Genomic DNA, 20,000 nt, shown 5'->3' on the forward strand with positions numbered 1-20,000 from the left:
GGTGGCAACTGCTGTAATGAAGATATTGCGGCTTATTAGTAGGTTTAGTGTGAGCAGAGGTCATGAATTTGTTATTGCTTAGGGAAATATTAACATCAAGGAAGGTTATTTGAGAGGATGAAATGGTCGAGGCGAAAAACAGAGATGAGGAATCATTGAGATGGGAGATGAAGGAATTGAGGGAATCTATGCGATGTGGCCAGAGTAGAAAGATGTCATCAATGTAACGGAGCCACAGGAGGGGTTGCAGAGGATAGTTGGAAAGGAAATTCTCTTCCAGGACACCGAAGTGGAGGTTTGCATATGAAGGGCTGAATCTGCTACCCATGGCACAGCCCTTTATTTGGAGGTAATAGTTATTGTTGAAAGAAAAGGAGTTGCAGGTGAGAATGAAATTAGAAAGATCAATGAGAAATTTGGTGCTGGGGATTTGAGGGGTAGGGCGTTTGGAGAGGAAGTGGTGTAGGGAAGAAAGGCCGTCTTGGTGAGGAATGGATGTGTATAAGGAGGTGACATCGATAGTAGCCATAGTAATTTGGGTGTTAGGAGGGAGGGAAGTTGAGTGGAGCATACAAAGTCAATAATTTAATTTCAATATGTTATTCTAATTCCGTAAAGTTATGCCAGAGAATACAAATTTTATGTTTAAATAATATTATGTGGGTAGTTCAAAAGTAATTCTGAATGAAGTTCTTTCTAATCCAAATAACTTATGTCCCACTGAATGAGATCCTACTTCCTTGCGAGATAAATTTTGTCATTAAACTTAATTTACATTGGTTGTTCAATAAGTCCCTGGGAAAACGGAAAAACAAATTGTTAATGGCTGTTTTTTTAATTTTCCATGTAATCTCTTCTTAGCTTGACATCATCTTCCCAGCGTTTCCTAAATTTTTTTAAGCTGCCCAAAAATTAGGATTTTAGGAATGCCCTCAATCTGCATTGGCAATGACCTCCCCATTTGATGAGAATCGCTTTCCAATGAGCCATCTTTTTCAAGTTTATAAATAAAAATTAGTGCATGAAAAAGTACACTCAAAGGGAAAAAAATGTGGCCCAACTTCATCCTGCAGCTAGTAGATTAGTTGAGGGCAGCCACTGTTGCATTCAGATGACTTTAAGACGTTCTTCTGGAGACCAGAGAACATCTGGAAGGAAGAGGTGGATATACAGGGTATGGCAGTTAAATCCAGACAAATGATACTTTTGTTTAAAAGCAATTGTATTAAAAAAATACGAATGAAAATCCTTTTACATACAATTAGTGGTATCTGTCAAGAGAGTGACATTCCTCAATGCAATTACCCCCTTCAGCTGCAATGACCGCCTTAGATATTGTCCTCCTGAATCGATCGCACGCACTCTTTAAAACAGAGCTCTCAATAATATATTAGCGAATGTTGCTACGATATCGGTTCGTAGAGATGCGACATTAGGGTGCCTGGTCTTATTGGTATTTCCTTTCGACTGCACTCCAAACATACATAATAGTCGAGGGGGTTCAAGTCCGGGCTATTCGGGGGCCAAACTCCTTTGACCAGAACATGTCAATGTCATCTGAGAGCCAGTTTTGGACTAAATGTCCCATATGAGCTGGTGCACCAACCTCCTGTTGAAAGACATAGTGTCTCCCTGGGGCAACAGTTACCATCCATGGTGTCACGACATTCTTCAAAATTTGCAAATTTGCAAATTCGGCACCTGAGCCTTTCCTCGAATGAGATTTCCTCGCCGGGTTAGCGAAACCTTCCCCAGACTTCTCCGAAGCATTATACTTAGCCACAATATTATCAACAGTTGATCTGGGGTACCAGAAGAAGATCGAACTATTTCACTGGGCGAACGCCTAGCGCAAACACTTATGATAATAGCGGCTGTTCGATTGTGCTCTGCCCTTGTACGTAACATCTCGGTCATTTTGAGGTTATGACTGTTTACTAGATGCCTTTAGCTTTCAAGAACGCCGATCACGACATCCAGTTGAACTAAGATATGGCGGGAAATTCAAATTGAAATTTGTCCTGATTTAAGCGCTGCACCCTGTATGTGCAAATTGGAACAATGTTGGAAAATAAAACCCGTAATATTTGCAACCCCTGCCAAAAGTGGGTGTATGTACCATGCATAGGGATGGAAAATAAGGTCCTAAGCGGCAAGGGGTGTGTTGGTGGTTGTACTAAATGGAAATCATAATATTTGAAATAATATTGGAGTCACTGCTTAACTTCTGAATTTAGTTGAAGTATTTCCTTGTTCTTTGTAGTGAATGCATATTGCTTCTTCAAGTGGTCATGATTACAGGTGCATTTCATTTTTATTGACAATAGAAATAAAAATCCTCTCGTATAATTCACTACAAATTACATTGTTTTTAAATTGTATTGCACTCTGTTAAAGCACTGACTAAGTATTCCATAAGCGACCTGTACTAACTTAGCCATCACTTATTATTGTCGAAAGTCTCCAAACTGCTAATCTCATTATTGTTACTCTTATAATCAAATGTTTTAATATGTGCTCATAAATATTAGGCTTTTGGATGAAAGCTAATAATGAAATTCTATTGATGAGTACAGACATTGTAAGTTCTTATTAAAACAAAGACATTGAGAAGATTCAAAAAATCCCATTCAAAATAAAGAAACAGATAGTACCAGTCAAAATGTCTGGTTGTGGGGTGCTTGGAATAGACTTGGGTCCAAGTGTTCTAGTGTTGAGAAGTGGGCCTAAGATCTGCTCTGATACTGACATGAAGAAAATTAGTGTGTGTATGAATTTGAGTAATATTTACCCTCTTTGAAGTTATATTGTGTGTTTCCTAGAGAGAAATTTGCACGATTACTTGTGGCTATTCTCTTCTCAAGTTGTTCTGCAGAGCATTTGCCTCTTTGTGGCAAGAAAATTATCCTTGGTGTTCAAGGGTAGGGTTTAGTCAGAGGCCCAGCTGCATCCCTTGGTTTTAAAGTCACACTTTACCCCTTATTACTTGTACGCTTGTAGAATTCTTTTGTTAGATTCTTCACCTCAAGGCTTCCAATGTGCACCTCCTTTTAAATGTTTAGTATTTGTCATGTGCTGTTCAAGATGAGACTTTTTAACATTACGCACGACTGGTTCCTTACACTACATTGCATTCGAATGTCCATCCAGTCACTTGTGAAGGGTATCGTTTGATGCGATCTAATTGGTGAATGACTCATTTATGTTGCAGGCCTCTTCCGTCTGAACCATGGTGTCAAGGCAGAGCCACTTGGTGGAGCTGCATTGGCCAAGGAGGGCAGGAGTGAGAGGGAGAGCCACTTGGCCCAGCCTGTGGACCCTCAGAAGTTGAACAAGGCCCTTGCTAATCTTCAGGTATGAGCATATCAACACATCTGCTCCCAGAGACTCCCTTTTTTCAGCTTTCGTCCCCAGGAAATACGTGTTGGTTCACATTGAAATAGATAGAGTTCTCCCTTTAGTGAACCCAGCATTTGTTTTCCCAGCATCTATACTTCATTTTCTTTGTGTACCTTTGCTATCATCACAGCATAATCTTATACTATCATTTAATATTGAAATGTATAGTTTGTGTCAAAGCCTTTTAGTATTTTTTTAATTTGTAACACTAGAATATGGCCATCAGTGGGATGGTTATTTTCTGATTAGGGTGTTCATATTTTGTGCAATGGACGTAATGCATCACTAATGTCTATAACTTGTGACTTGACTGGCAGAATTAAACAGAAGGTAGTTCTACAGAGGAGAATAAATAAATGGATTTGTGTGACTGATGAATTGACCTATGTATAAACATTCACTTTGATTGACTAGTGAAAGTGTTTTGGCATTCCCCTTGCCCTGGTCCCCTTCAACCTGGCGCCAATGAGGAGGAAACCTGTAAACTTGCCCGATTGATTATTCTGCATAAAAATGAAGGCTAGATTATATATGTGATCAAATGATAGTAATTTAAACTATATGATGTGTTTTGGAGTAGTAGTGTGGGAAAACTACAGTTCATTGCATTATAGTATGTGTAATATTTGTATTATAGTACAAATAGTATAGTGCATTAAGAGTACAAGCAAACTTTTTGCAGTATGCCACAATGACTTAGTATAATAGAAAACCTATTAAATGTAATATATGTGCATGAATTATCCATCGCTTTCCGTCATTTGCTCACGGTCATCTTCCCTTCCAATGGCATGACTAATTGATGACCCACTACATGCTACCACCTGTGACTACCTGCACCTATGAGATGCAGGCGTGCCTGTGGGCCATGTGACCTTGGGTGGGATTTTGTGCAAAGCAAAGAGTGTACCTACTTATGATCACCCGCAAAAGAATGGAGAGGGTGAATTACAAATCATTACTTAGGAGAAGATAAGTTTTGAATAGGAAAGGGAAGGGTTATGGGCGACACCATGACAGTTTGAGGTCACCGATGGAAGGGAATACAAAATATATCTAGAATACAATTGGAGAATATTCCAAAAAGAGAATCATGTAGACCTCATTTTATAACTCGTGAAATCTTAGCTCTTACATGTTTGTTCATGCATTATGTATGTGTGTATGCTCGAGAAAACCTGTGTCTATTGAAAATGAGAATATACATTGTTGGGCCACAAGACAAAGAAAGAAGGTTCATTTGATACAGCATTCCACTTCTTTGTTTCAACGAGGACCTCTTTATGCTGGCATGGAAAGTGTATGCTAAGTTTGCGGAGGATGGCATCTATCTCATCAGTGGGATAGTTGATAAGCCTTTGACAATATACATACCCAAAGACTTTTTCAAAATGTGGGATAATTGGTATTGGCCTGTAATTACTCAAGGTGTTCTTGTCACCTTTATTTTTATGAATTGGGACAACCTTACACACTTTTAGAGCATCAGGATGGACACCATCAGAGAGAGATGGATTGACTAGAGAAAGTAAAGGGGTTAGGATAAAAGTTTTGGTTCTCTGAGAAATTTACCTGGTACGACAGCTATACTACCTTGATCAAAAATTTCCCGGAATTTATTCAGAAAATTAAAAATACAAGTTTATTCATCTAAATCTATATTGTCCCCTTCAAAGTAATCCCCATCGACTGCAACACACTTATGCCAGCGCTTGATCCAATCCTCGAAACATTTTTTATATTCGGTTTTCGGTATGTCCATCAGTGCTTCCTGCGATTTTTCCATTACTTCCTCTCGGCTGCTAAAACGCGTTCCCCGTAATGGTTTTTTAACTCGATTGAACAGAAAGAAGTCACAGGGAGCCAAATCAGGTGAATTCGGTGGCTGTTGGATTGTATTTGTTGCATTTTTCGTCAAAAAATTACGAATAATGATAGCACTGTGTGACGGTGCATTATCATGGTGCAAAATCCACGAGTTTTCTGCCCACATTTCTGGTCTCTTTCGGCGAATTGCTTCACGCAAACGTCTCATAACGCCCAAATAATACTCTTTGTTTACTGTCTGGCCTTCTGGCAAAAATTCATGATGCACTACACCGTTGTAATCCATGAAAACCGTCAGCATTGCCTTCTTTTTTGACTGAAAACGACGTGGTTTTTTGGTCTCGGCTCATTTGGTGAACGCCATTCACTTGCCTGATGTCTGGATTGCGTGTCGTACTCATAAACCCACGTCTCGTCTCCAGTAATGATCCTTTTGATGAATGTGGGATCGGATTCAGCCTCGCAAATCATGTCTTTTGCGACGTCAACACGGTCTCTTTTTTGCATGAAATTGAGGTATTTTGGCACCAACTTTGCTGCTACACGACGGAAACCCAAATCATTAACCACAATGTCTTGGGCGGATCCATAGGCAATGTTCAAGTCCTCCGCTATTTCTCTGATGGTTAATTTGCGGTTATTGACCAACATTTCTTTTACTTTATCAATTTTTTCACCGACTTTCGATGTTGATGGTCTGCCACTGCGTTCATCATCTTCGATTGACTCACGACCACTTCTGAACCGCTCGTGCCACTGGTAAACGACCGTTTTTTTTAGAGAATCGTTGCCGAAACACTTTTCCAACATTTCCAACGTCCGTGCGCCACTAAATCCGTTTTTTACGCAAAATTTAATACAAGTTCGTTGTTGCAAATTTAAATCCATTTCTGCAATTGTAAAAAATCGCCAACACACACAGAGATAGATGTACTCTTGGCTACGTAACTTTTGCAAATGTCAAGTTATGACACTAAGATTTAAAGGGAATATCAACAACAGATGTACCAATTTAACAAAAAAAACAGAACTCAAATCGGAACGATGGGAGCGCCACACGGTGGTTATTCCGGGAACTTTTTGATCAAGGTAGTATTATAGATAGATAAGAAAGTGGGCTGAAAAGTAATTCACACATGCTTGTAGAGCACAATCAAAAACAAATAGCTAGATCAGGCAAAAAGTACAAGAAAGGACAAAAAGTTTCAAAATCATATTTACTTTTCAACGTAGTCACCGTTAAGGCTAACGCATTTCTCCCAACGTGTAACATGTTCTTTCATTCCATCACTGAAAAACTCTTCCGACTTTTCTCGAATCCACTTGACTTGACAGCTGCCTTCACCTCATCATCCGAGGTGTAAATAAAGCCCTTGATGTGTCCCTTGAGTTGAGGAAAAAAATAAAAATCGCAAGGTGCAAGATCAGAGGAATAAGGAGGGTGTGGAATTGGTTGAAATTTCAGGTTTCACAGAGCATCTCCAGTTGCACGCGAGGTGTGTAGACGAGTGTTGTAATTTTGCAAGATTATTGGCACCAGGCTGCCTTCAACATGACAAACTCGACGTCGGTGATGTTTTAGAGTCTATATTGAGAAGAATTTACTGTTGCCCCTCGTTCCAGAAAATCGGTCACATATACTTGTTGAGCATCCCAAAACACAGTCAAAAGAAGGTTCATCAACATTTATGGCTTTTCCAGGCTCTCAACCATGAAATTTTACTACTCATCAATTTACAGTAGACCTATCTACAGCACTGTCACCATAAACAGCCTTTATACGACAATGAGTCTCTGTTGGAGTCATTTTTTTAGCAGTTAAAAATTTGATAACAGCATGCTGTTTGACTCGCGTTGACATGGCACCAGAGCACGGCTCCATGCTTACGCTTCTTGAAATACACTGGATGAATGCAACAACCTCAAATATGTGCATGAGTATTGAGGGGGAATGTTACTTCCACGTGCCACCTGGTGCACTTCTGAAGGTCATTTTGTTTGTAATCTACCAGGATGTGTGAATTACTTTTCAGCCTGCCCTCATAGATTTTGCTTGGCATAATGAAGGCTGAATTAACAAAAAACGAACTGCTTCACATTAATAGTTATCTTTAAGAGGAACCATTCAAGTCCATCGAATTTTGCGGTAGCAGTGAGCCAAAAAAACGGGCACTTAAAGTTAAATGGTAAAGAAATAACCAGAGAACATTGAATTTTTCTGCAGCTGTTTACAATGTACAAAACATAATTGGCATTATTCATAATATACATTTCTATATGATATAATAGCAATATAATGGGTGCGACAGTTTAATTGTCGCTCCTCATTGTATGAATGATTTGAAATCTTAATTCCGAGTCAAACAAGTAATGCCATCTCCTGTATGTTAGAAAAAAGAGGTTTTTTACAAAAATATTTGCCTTTTTTTCGTTCTCAAAAATTAAAGGAAAAGCATATCCAGAACAGACTTAGCCTATATCAGTTTTTAAATTTTTACCCTTTTAATGGAAAAAAAATAGAAGCTCATTTTCTGTGTCGTCTTGACGTTATTGGTCCTCAAAAAGTAAATTAAATTTCTGATTAATATATTGTTAGGATTGGGAATATATATTATGTATCTTTATGTATGTATTTATTTATAATTATGTTCGTTCGAAGGTTTCCGTGGCGATGAGTAGGTGATTTCCACATTTTTCGGGCTGCGTCCGCGTATGTCGTTTAAATGTACAACAGTTTCGCCAGCTATCCTGCTGGCGAAACTGTTGTACATTTAAACGACATACGCGGACGCAGCCCGAAAAATGTGGAAATCACCTATTTATAATTATGTTATATCTCCATTGAAAACCTCTTCTGGCTAGTAGGTTATTGTTAGTGGTAAATATTATGCATACCTCTCTTAGGGATAAAATTTTAGATTTGCATTATTGATAATATAACTATGAATCATGAATGGAAATAGTTTTAACATATTTGCCCCTGAAAAACTTAATAGTGAATTTTCTTATTTCCATTTTATGTGGATTTTATGTGCTGAGTGAAGTGATGTGAGTTGGCAAAATATTTCAGATCAAGCAGATTGGTGACAATGGCGATAGTTCGGCTGTAGTGATGAAGGCAGCACTTTCAAAGGTTGATTCCAATCTAATCATGGACAGCAACAAGGAGGCAGTCCACCAATCGGCCGAGTCATCTCCCATTCCAGGGGATGACATGTTCAGCGGCAAGTTTGGGAATGAGGGGCAGGATCGAGAGGCAAAGGCCCTCGCTGACAACTTGTCTTGTGAACGAGACAAAGTGGCCATCTTGGCCCAGGGGAACACGGCCAACCTGCTGAGGAGTTTGGTGGGCCACGATGACAGGATTATCTCAACTGACGTCCAGTACAGAAAGTGTGAGGGGAAGGGGTCGCTGGAGGCCTTCACCTGGAAGGAGAGAGAATGTGAAAAGCCAGTGGGGGTGAGTTGAGTTGCCCCTTCCCACCTTTGCTCCTTGCAGCTGAGGCACGCCTTCAATGCATCTTCTCAAGGAGCCTCCTCGTATGGCTGGGCGACATCTGCTTTTTGATGTCATGGTATTTTTTGATGGAATGACGTGTCACAGTATTTAAATTCAGCCGTGAACTTTTAAATTTATATTGATTTTGAGGGAAGATGTCTAGATTGTTCTGATTTTTTAGATGAATGACATTGGTAATGTTTCAGTTTGGTCGTAACTGGTTTTTGTTGGTCATAAATGCTTTTTGTTGCTTGTAAAAGCTTTCTAATCATGTGAAGTTAGCAAATTTATAGACCTTATAGACCTTTGGGGCACGTTACTTGCTCCTAAATGAAAACGTGGTGGAAAATTCATGCTGCTGCCAATTTGGAGTAGCATTAACTTAGCAAAAAGAAGCAAATTTTTAGTTTTTTTTTTTTTACTTCTAGAAAAACTCAAACTAGGAAAAGAGGATGCAACAAATCAAAACGAATGTTTGAATTTGAATTAATAGACTTTTATTTTTCTTTTATTTGATGGGCAATTTTTGTTGTCGAAGACTAACTATGGGTTAAAGACTAAAGAATGGGTTCAATGCTACGAGCAAAAAATAGGAGCGATCTGATTTTTAGTAGTTGTGTGCAATGATGCTGAATGGTGATTTTGATTGGATCATGGGCTTTGATGAATGATAGGTGATCATTTCACACATTGTATCGCACACATGCTGATGTTTTTGCCGTCAGTGCAATATTGGCCTCTCCTCGATGTTGATGCCGGCGGTATTAAAGAGTGGGTTGATGTAAGTGTTGACAGTGTTGAGGTTGACAACAATGCTGACCTAAACATTCATTGTTGTGTCAACATACCTTGTTGAGTCGACATTTAATGTTATGTCCCTAAATCACTATATCTGTCATCTCATCTGTTAAATGGACCACTTAAACTCATCACAGAAGGATTTAATTTAGTGTAGTGTGTTGCCATGGACATCCTGAAATGATTCCGAAGGATGAGATTGAAGTTGGGGCAGAAGTACTCTTTGGTGCCAATTGCATTACCTATTTATTTTCAGATTTCCCTTACCTTGAGGAATTAGAATAACTTTGTAGATTTCACCAAACTTCATTGTGGCACAACCATTGCATCACATATGCGACGTATATAGGTAAAATTCCTTCCAGTATGGAAGTTGATATTCTGAAGTTACTCAATACGGCATGGACCTTGGATTTCTTGAAACTCAAAAATCATTTCAGGGCTACATGATCTGCTTCTATGGAAAATGATCTCCCATCTAGTGGGTAATGAAGGAAATGGTTAGGCTACTTCATGATTGCCAGCAATTCCAAACAGGTGGCACAATAAGTTGCATTCAGGTTTGCTAAGACCGTTGTTAAAGTAAGCTATTGCCTATTCTTCTTCTCCACCTTGTTCTTGAGACAGTGTAGCTCCCATGCTAGATTGGTCAGCATTGGTGTCCAAGGAAATGTCATCTCCATCTCGTGGGTAAGCCAGGATCAGGTGTCCTGGCCAGACTATATTTTGGCTAATCAAACACTCTTTGCAATTCTAGTGTTCCGCATAAAGCTGTGGTATTCTTCCGTCAAAAAATGTAATGGTTTTGCAGCTTCAGAAAATCTGCAAATGAACGTTTGCTAATGGGGAAAAAACCCACAAAAACTCAAAACTGTAGTTCACATTTTTATTTATGTGAACGCGTCAGTCTTGTTCTCCGTGTATGTTGTCTGGATCAATGTCAATTCCTACACTTTGCTTGACCCAAGGCTTGTAATCTTTTCTTGAAAAATTGGCATTTTTTAAGGCGTATATTTGTGCTACAAAGCTACAGGAGAACAGTTAAGATTCTGAAGTCCCTTCCGGAAGGATTTTCCCGGAACAATGATATCATCCAGGTACTCAGGAGACTATGTTGCCCCCTTTTGTTTGTTGTGACTCTAGTTCTAGTTTTCTTACCATCCCCTGGGGCTGCCTTCACCAGCTGAAACCATGATTAAAGATACTGTGTAAAAAACCATAATGAGCTTGTCAATGTGTAAAACTGCATCCTAATGTTTCTCTGCTTTGATGCAGGGTGGTGGAAGAGAGACTTTCTTCATGACAGAATTGAAGTTTCTGTACTAGTTACAAAAGCTTGATGTCCCATCCTTTTCCTTGGCAATGCATGTAGGGAATGCCTGTGGTCCAGGCAATGGTTTATTACATAGACCTGCCTGAGTATATCTTGCATAATTGAATGTACCTTTCTTTGTTGTACCGTAGAGGTATGGTGAGGACCTTGGGTTAATGATTGTACCAGCCTCACCTCTGCTGCCATGGCCTGCAGTGTGAGATAGTCTTTCATGGGGTTGTGGCCCAGCATTATGCTGGGTCACAACCTAATGAAAGATTGTCTCACACTGCGACATAGTTTTAGTCTCTTGAGTACCTGGATGATATCATTGTTCTGGGAAAATCCTTCCAGAAGGGACTTCAGAATCTTAAACTGTTCCCCTGCGGCTTTGTGGCACAAATGTATGTCTTCTCTGCCATTAAATAGATTCACGTCAGCATCTTTTTCAAGAACAGGCCCGTCTCGTCACAATTAAAAACCTGTTGCAGCTGGTAAACCTCAGAATCTACGAGATTCTTGAAGTCCCTGATGAAATTCTCTGCTGCCTTTGTGCCCGAGTTCGCTGCATCACAATGCCATGAATGTCTGTTCTTCTCTTAAAATTCTTGTACCATCCATCGCTTCCCTTAAATACTTCTTCTTCATCCATTGATGATCCTGTCGTCTTCATAACGAATTCAGCAATTATCACTTTCATATTGTTTAAATGAATATACTTTGTAACTTCCACACAATTTTTATTCATACTACCGGTTTCAACGCAACGGCGTCATGATGATGACGCCGTTGCGTTGAAACCGGTAGTACGAATAAAAATTGTGTGGAAGTTACAAAGTATATTCATTTAAAAAACATGAACCTCCACAAAGTTGAGCCCGAGACCATAGAATTCATCACTTTCATATTCTCACAAATGATGTTCACATCGGTAGGGTTGCATTGAAATTGCTTATTGTTTATCTATATGAGAAGCAACCTTTCAGCATCATTGAGAACATATAACCATTACATATATTTTATCTTGCCACTCCCTTTGCAGCATCTACTTCCGTAATCTTGTCCTTGTTCTTGAGGATAGCGCAAATCGCCGACTTAGACCGATTGTGTGTGTGTGCTACATCAGTCCCTTTCAGACCTCATTGTTGCTTCTCAGTGATTGCACTTTCATTTCTATGGTTATTAATATTTTCGTATGCTGTCTTCTGGTGGCTTTTTTCTCTGAAGGCACTCAAATGCGCTTCCTTTATACTCAAATGTTTATTTTTGATTTTGATTTTCCACCGTTAGGTATTGCTTGCTTATCGCAGGTTGAGTTATAAGTGTCTTGGCCCTTTCCCCTAAAGAAATGCCTTTTGGGCACATTATTGACCTTCACATTTGTTTTGGCTGTCCCTGATGTGGTGCAGCAGGGAGAATGCCGGCGTGGCTTGGAGTGGGAGGAGGAGGAGGAGGGTGGTGGTGCTAGCAGGCAGGGTTCCACTGGCAACCCCCTTGCAATGAGCCCCTCAGCGCCACAGCCCCTGGTGATTGAAGGCCTCCTGCTGCTCTTGAGAGACACACTGCTCGTTCTTCCGGACTCGATGAGTCACCAGGTGCTCAACCATGTGGTGCGAGCGGAGGCTCTCCTGGTCATGGCCAACCACTCAGATGCGAGAGTGAGGACAGCTGTGGTGAAGGTGAGCATGCCCTATTGTGGAGCAAACCACAAAGATGTTGCTAGTGACGCCCATTGCCGTGCATAAAAGAGGTCCACAGGTTAGTATTTATTGTTGGTCACCCCAAGCAGCATTTGTCCAAGGATGCTGTCAGCAGTCATAATTGGAAAATGTTTTAATCTGAACATTGGAAGGTTTGGTTGCATATTGGCAATAAACTTTATAATTGGCATACAGGTATAGTATGTACCTGTATGTATCTATTATGCCTAACGACCATCATAAAAATTATGGGAATAATAATTGGGGTGGTTTCCCGTTGCATTCCTCAATAGTGTTTTTAGCGTGACACCATCACTTAATGGTGACCCCTCTGGGGTCAGACACCTTTGTCGCAGCTTCACTGAGGAACAGACGCTATGCAGACTATCTTTCATTTGGCTCCTATCCTTTGGCCTAGCTGGCATGGGTGACCCTACCAGGAATGATTATTATCACTCCTGCCAGCACATGCATAAGGGTCATCGGGCTGTACAAGCCCTTCCACCGTGTCAAGGTTAAGAAGAATTACACTAGCCAAAGAGGTTCTCTCAAGGAGGAGGGAATTGATGACAGGAATAAGTAAGATTAAGATGTTAAGTTAATAGTTGGGTAAGGACGATAAGAACAAATTGAGTGGTTTCAGGCGTGGTGTGGTGGAAATCGAACAACGAATAACTGATAGTAGCATTATTCCACTGGATAAAATTTATCATAAGACCGGTTTTCAATGTATTACATTATCTTCAGGTAAAAAAATGAAGTTGAGTGCCGTCTTATATACATTTTACATTCTGGAGGGGAGTGGATGCGGCAGGAAAGGAGGGGAGGGGGGGAGAGAAGGGCAGAGAAAGGGGGAAGGGGGGGCAGAAGAGAAGGGAAACTTTGCTAAGGATAGTGGAATACAGAGTTTCGACCTTGTTAGAAACAGAATAAAGAGTCTTAAAGGTCTCCATGGGTAAATGGCGGCAGTCACCAATAACCCATCTATAGCCGGGACGATACCAGTAGGGGGGGTATCCATTTGGCCCACATGGCTTTGCTCTCACATTGTATCGCATACACACTTCTCTTTCTTGTATTGCATCTTTGTATTTGCAGAGGAATTTCGATGTGTTGAAGGGGGTGTAAAAAGAGACGCTAAATTTGTCCTTTGGGAGTGCATTGGCTAACTGGTACAATGTGTCTTTGTCTTTGACTTATAAAAAGGCACAGGTTACTTTTTTCACAGATTTTACATAGCTTTCTTGAGAAAATGAGGGAATTTTTATGGGACCAATGCTATTGGTACATTTGACTACTAGAATAAATAAGAGAGTAGACACATCACTTGCGTATTCAAGTAATTTTTCTTCCCTAGCGCACAATACACAGTGATGACAAAATCAAACTCTAGAACCAGAAAAATGAAATTAACTTAAATGCTAAATTGTAATTAATTAGTCAAATAAAAAATAATGGCATGATATACAGGGTGCGGCGGTTATCTCTGGACAAATTTTAATTTGAATTCCCCGCTATATCTTAGTTCTTCTAGAGGTCGTAATTGGCATTGTTGAAAGCAATAGGCATCTAGTAAACAGTCATAACCTCAAAATGACCGAGATGTTACGTACAAGGGCGGAGCACAATCGAACAGCCGCTATTATCATAAGTGTTTGCGCTAGGCGTTCGCCCAGTGAAATAGTTCGATTCTTCGGGTACCCAAGATCAACTGTTTACGATATTGTGGCTAAGTATAATGCTTTGGAGAAGTCTGGGGAAGATTTCGCTGACCCGGCGAGCAAAATTTCATTTGAGGAAACGCATTCTTGTCCGGATTTGGGTACAACACCCTGTGTATAAGCATTTATGTGCTTAAGTGTGATTCCACTTGCATATGATCTGGCATACAGCATTGTATATTCAAGTTAATGTATAAAATAATACCACTGCATGCATGGCTGTTGCCTTAGCACGCTAGTTATAGAATTACAATGAGTTCATGTTCTGAGTTGAACTAGAGACTTAGGAAGGCATGGGATCCATGCTGGTGACTTGATTGGAGTGTTGTTCATCGAAATGCCTTTTCCTTCCCCAGTCCCCCTTTGCCTAAGCACTCTTTCCTCCAGCACACATGGTGCTGAGTACACAGTAGTAGTCCAAAGTTCACCCTGCTGCAAATGAAATGGACTGATATTTGGGACCTTCGCACATGCCCCTTTGTAACTTTATAACTTCTGAGCTAGTGGCATTAGGCTGTATTACCTGCGCAATCAATTTAAGAAATATAAATAATATTAGCAACACATTAACTTTCATCATTACATTATAATAATCACAACATCATGGAGTCCTTTCCGCCACTAATTAGATGTGTGGTTTGTACAAATCTTTGGCTTGAACAAGATTTAACGCCGGATACCAAGATCCATCTTCCATGGTAGGCTTTTTGTATCATATGCTGCAAACAGAGGCAAAACATGTTCTTTAAGTATTATTCATTCTGTAATTTTACCGCGATACATATTTTATTTTAGAAAGAGCAAAAAAGTGCTCTAAACTTCAACACCAACACAGGCAATGGCCACGTAGCAGGTGACTATTGCCATAATGCGGTACATTCTATCTCAGCACTGCCTGCCTATAGGTGAGCCTAAGTGCATGGCAGATATGGCACCAAAAGCAAACTGTGGCACCATCCAAGTGTGCATTTCTAATCACTACACTCGGTGACTCTCTTTTTGAGAAGAAGAAGATCCATGCAGGAGGAGAAATTTATTTTCTTTGTTGTTCTTTCTACAAATTTCACTTCTGCTCCAGAAAAAATGTCCCCCATAGCTTCAGCATGGCAGCAACATTCATAATTCTCTTTTTATTGCATTTACATGCAATATGAGAAGTTTATTTGTTGCATAGTCCTCTTTATCCTCAACAGTTTTTCTCTGAATCAGATTTTCCCTACAAATTTAGCTGTGGTATCTTCACCTCAATGAAAATCTGTCATATTTTTCAAATTACACTCCTTGCTTAATTTGAGACGGCTCAAATTCAATTATTTGAGGCCATGGAAAATACTCAGAAAGTTAAACATCATATTATCAATAACTTCTGGGTGCTGTTGCATAATTGGACTTATTTAACAGATTCAGGCGAGATGTAGTGGAAGTTCGTCATTATGAGAAAAACAAAATTTGCACTATTTATTTGTAAGGTACTTACAATGCGTTTCAGTTCATCTAAACATCTTCAGGTACAAGACAAGATTCAACTTGTGATACATCATATTGATACCTGTTTGAGGAAGAGGGGGGGGGGAGAGTGAGGACTAAGGAAGGCCGGGACAGAGAAGGGGAAATATGGAAAACCCAAAGAAATAGAGAAACTAAAGAAATGGAGAGGTAGAAAGAGGGGGGGGGATAAGCAGGGTTAAGAAGGGTTATCCCTTCTATGTGTCCTTCCCGCTTAACCCTTCTTTATTCTTCTCTCCTTCCTATCGCCAGGATACCAGTTACCTGCCGCCTTCTACTCAAATATTGACCACAAGTGCTTATCTCCCCCGACCCTCCCCCTCTTTCTACCTCTCCATTTCTTCAATTTCCCTGTTTCTTTGGGTTTTCCATATTTCTCCTCTTTGTCCCCACCTGCCTTACTCCTCACTCTTGTCTTCCCCCTTCCCCCCTCTTCCTCAAACAGGTATCAATATGATGTATCACAATTTGAATCTTGTCTTGTACCTGAAGATGGTTCGATGGACTGAAACGCATTGTAAGTACGTTACGAATAAATCTGTGGAATAGTGCAAATTTTGTTTTTCTCTTAATCATTGGACTTGTTGGCATGCAAGCCTTTTCATTAATTGCAGGGCATATGATCAAGAAGTGGTCTCCTGGTTGCACTAGATTACCTCCTTCCTTATTGTCCTCACCAATGGGGTTTGTGTTTGTTACTGTGTCATTGTGTTTGGCATTGTAGGAATAATCTCTTTGAACCCCTTCTCTCTTTCTGTATCCCTTTCTTTTTTTATAATTTCTTTATGAAAAGTGATGAAAGTGGAAACTTCTCTGAACACCCAAAGAGGAGCAAACCTGCACATAAAGATGAAATAGCCAGCAAGTTACGCTCAAAAGCCTACGTGGAGTGCATTAAATGCGATAGTAATCCAGGAAGACAGTTGCGGAGCATGTTTATTGTTGCCATTTGATTTGGTTATCTGGTGTGCCAGTGTTATGGTGAGTGAAGGTTACCACTTTAAATTAATAACTTTCAATACTTGTTTTCTTATGAGAGTTTTTGAGCTCAAGTTAAATTATTATTGTGGTTATTAGGAGTTGATTTTAGTGTAAGGTTGTTATTTTTTGAGAATTTTTAACTCCAGTGCCAATTAGGCCCTTAATTAAATGATCACTCTCATTTTGCATGCCATGCATCGCAAAACTAAAAAAAAAATATTGAGAGGTGTAAGCTTGGAACTTGTTCAATTTCAAAAGTGACAGGATTGTCCGAGATGTTCCCGCTGGGCTATCGCAATGGGTATGCAATTGTGGATTGGTCTGGGCAATGGAATGGTCTTGTCACCCCTTCAGGTAATCTCGGCATACCTGCAGCGTGCTGGAGATGAAGAAGCCAATCGTTTCCTGCGTGCCAGGGGTTTCCACCTGTTGGCCAATCAGCTGGGCCAGTTTGAGGCCACCCCTGACCTCGTGGATGCATGCATCTCACTCGTGACGCAATGCAATACTAGCCTGGAGGAACAGGCAGAGCAGCAGCAAGCATCGTCGGGAGAGGGTGGTCCAGCGGTGACCATGGCGCTTGGGTGCCTGCAGCTGGCCGCCTTCCCTCCACTGCTTGCTCTCCTTCCCAGGGCCATCCGAGGTGACGTAGTGCTCCCTCACAACCTGATGCTCTTCCTGCGGGAGACCTTCATCAAGGTGAGCAGGTATTTGGATGGATGCAGACATCTGCATTTTCTTACCTTCCCTTCCCTCTCCAAACAAAACAGCCTGTTTTGTTTGTTTTCCGTCCAACTTCCCCAGCCCCTATTCCTGCCCCTTCCTCGCCTGCCTAGCATCCCACCCTCTATCACACTCCCCAACGTCCCATCCTCACTGAAATGCTCTGCATCAACATTTCCTCCTGAGTTCATCCCCCTTCCTCCCCACTATGCCGTGCTTTTCTCTTTGTTTGCTATAATACATGTAGTACAACACCAATACAGGAGAAGAGAGATAATGTTGGACTTTTAAGAATAAAGGAATAGTGTAACCATCCGCATGTCAAAGTAAAAGCGTGTATATATTCAAAATGTCATCTTTTTGAAGTGAGCAAGTGCACATATTAACAAATGGAAATGCAGTGAAAAAGATTTGTTTTATTGTGTAGGAAAAATTTCCTGCAGGCCAAATATAAGAGGCAGAAAACATTGCAATTGTACTATGGTTTGAGTATATTTTAGAATTTCTGAGTATGATATCAAGATTGGAATAGTGTGTCCACCTGATAATCAACTTTTAAGAGAATATGAGTAATTATCAACATCTAAAACATTTAACATAAAAAGATTGTTTACTTGGGACCATGCATACAGCCCATAATTGAAAGAAATCGTTTACAGTATGAATTACTCTCGAGCTGATTCCTGGTTCTGTCCCTTGAATATTGAAGTGGACTCAAGTTGGCATGTTTTATAAGGGACCCAGGTTTATGACTGCACTAACCAGTGGAATATCCTGTTGCAAGTTGTAATTATGTTTATGGAATAACTACAGGGTATGTTATTGATGGCATAATGATGTACTGTGATATGAAATATTATTCTTTCTGTAGCTCTTACGTTGAAAAATATGACCAAAGCTTTCATTTCATCAGTGCTGTAAACCCTTGCTAATTTAGACTTTTTCGTCTGCCAGCATATTGAAGGCACGTACAGCGCACCAAGGGGTTATCAGAGGCAGAACTGCTGTACTCAGCTGAGATATATGTTTAACTTTCCAAATTTTACAAACGTGTTTTATAGTTATAACGTTTCAATAAATATTCCAGCTGTGAATTTTAAATTATTGTTATGGGAAACATAAGTCATATGTTCATGGAAATGGTATATAGTTTGTGGCAAGCAAATTGATTAAAAATAATTAATTGAAGCAAAGATGGTTCTTAGGGTCATCAACAAAGGGATGGAGAGAGAGTAGGACAAATGATTACTTAAGGGATGATCAAAATGTGGAGTGGATGATTGTGGAAAATAGGAATAGATTGGAGGGATAGGAGGCTAATTGGCAACCTGTACATGTCTCAGATTGCTCAGGTGCTAGTGGGGGATGGAAAGCCTGGATGGGCAGTATTAGGAAGAGGTTTAAGGCAGGGTTGCACATTATCACCGTTACTGTTCAACCTGTATGGAGAGGAAATGATTAAGGAGGCATTGGAAGAACTGGAGGCAGGAATGAAAGTGGATGGGGAATTGGTAAAATGAGCTAGATTTGCTGATGACCAAGCTTTAAGACAAGGGGTTGCAAGCATTTTTGAGTGAATTAGAAATTCAGTGTAATAGATGTGGGATGAGAATCAATTTAAATAAAACTAAGGTTATGTTGTTTTCCAGAAAGAGAAAGGCTAAGTCAACCGTTAAAATAGGAGGGCAAAAAATAGAAGAAGATATAGAAATGGATGTAGGAATAAAATTTGGTGGGGAATTCATAGAAACGGTAAGGTTTGCAGAAGGTTAAGCTTAATTTATGAGTCATCCTAGCGCCTATCTTTCTATATGGTGTATCAACTCTTCCATGTATCTTTATTTATACATCTCTTGTTTTTGTCAAAGAAAATATTCATTGCCTTGATGATGGCATGGGAAGATAACGGCAGTATACCCTTCCTTGACATTTTGATTCACAGGAGGGTGGATGGGATACTTGGGTACAGTGCTACCGAAAGCCAACTCACACCAAACTGCACTTGAATGGAGGGAGTCATCATCATCTCTCCCAACAATGGGATGTGCTTACATCTTTGACTCATCAGGCCTGGTCAATCGCCAACGGAAACAGCTTTTTCCTGGAGGAAAAGCACCTCAAGGCAATCTACCTACAAAATGGATTTGGGGAACGCCAAATCTCACTGGCCTCAAAAAGGTCCTTCCACCCAAGAGAGCTCCAGCCACTGGAAGAAACCAATTGCCAGGGCTTGCTTTCCCTATATCTCATTACTTTCTGGCCAAATATCGAGGACTCTGGCCAGACATAACATTGGGATGATTAATTTACCGCCAGCGATACTCCAAGATCCACTCATGAGAGTTGAGGACCCAGTTGGCATTAGGATGCCAGGCATTTGCTGCATCCCATGCAGATGCAGAGAAGCTCACATTGGGGAAACAGGACGCACCGTTGAGAGGAGGCTGAAGCAACTTAAGTGTCATTTGCAGTTGGGGCTGCCAGAAGAATCAGCCATTGCCGATTATTGCATCAGCAGCGACCATTCCATCTGG

The 20,000-nt window shown here is 40.3% G+C and overlaps 1 protein-coding gene across 3 annotated transcripts in view; it reads left to right on the forward strand.

Moving 5' to 3' along the window:
- mv (lysosomal-trafficking regulator mauve) overlaps positions 1-20,000 on the forward strand; it is a 187,632-nt gene that overhangs the window by 80,982 nt on the left and 86,650 nt on the right. For all 3 annotated transcript variants that reach the window (XM_071584371.1, XM_071584373.1, XM_071584372.1), the window contains exons 20-23: positions 3,212-3,354; positions 8,297-8,686; positions 12,245-12,514; positions 17,098-17,442. In XM_071584371.1, the coding sequence (XP_071440472.1) occupies positions 3,212-3,354; positions 8,297-8,686; positions 12,245-12,514; positions 17,098-17,442 (1,148 nt within the window). The remainder of the gene's footprint in view (positions 1-3,211; positions 3,355-8,296; positions 8,687-12,244; positions 12,515-17,097; positions 17,443-20,000) is intronic.

This window comes from Hetaerina americana, unplaced genomic scaffold (genome assembly GCF_022747635.1).
Source record: "Hetaerina americana unplaced genomic scaffold, ioHetAmer1.1.p SCAF_18, whole genome shotgun sequence".
Classification (NCBI taxonomy): Eukaryota; Metazoa; Arthropoda; class Insecta; order Odonata; family Calopterygidae; genus Hetaerina; species Hetaerina americana.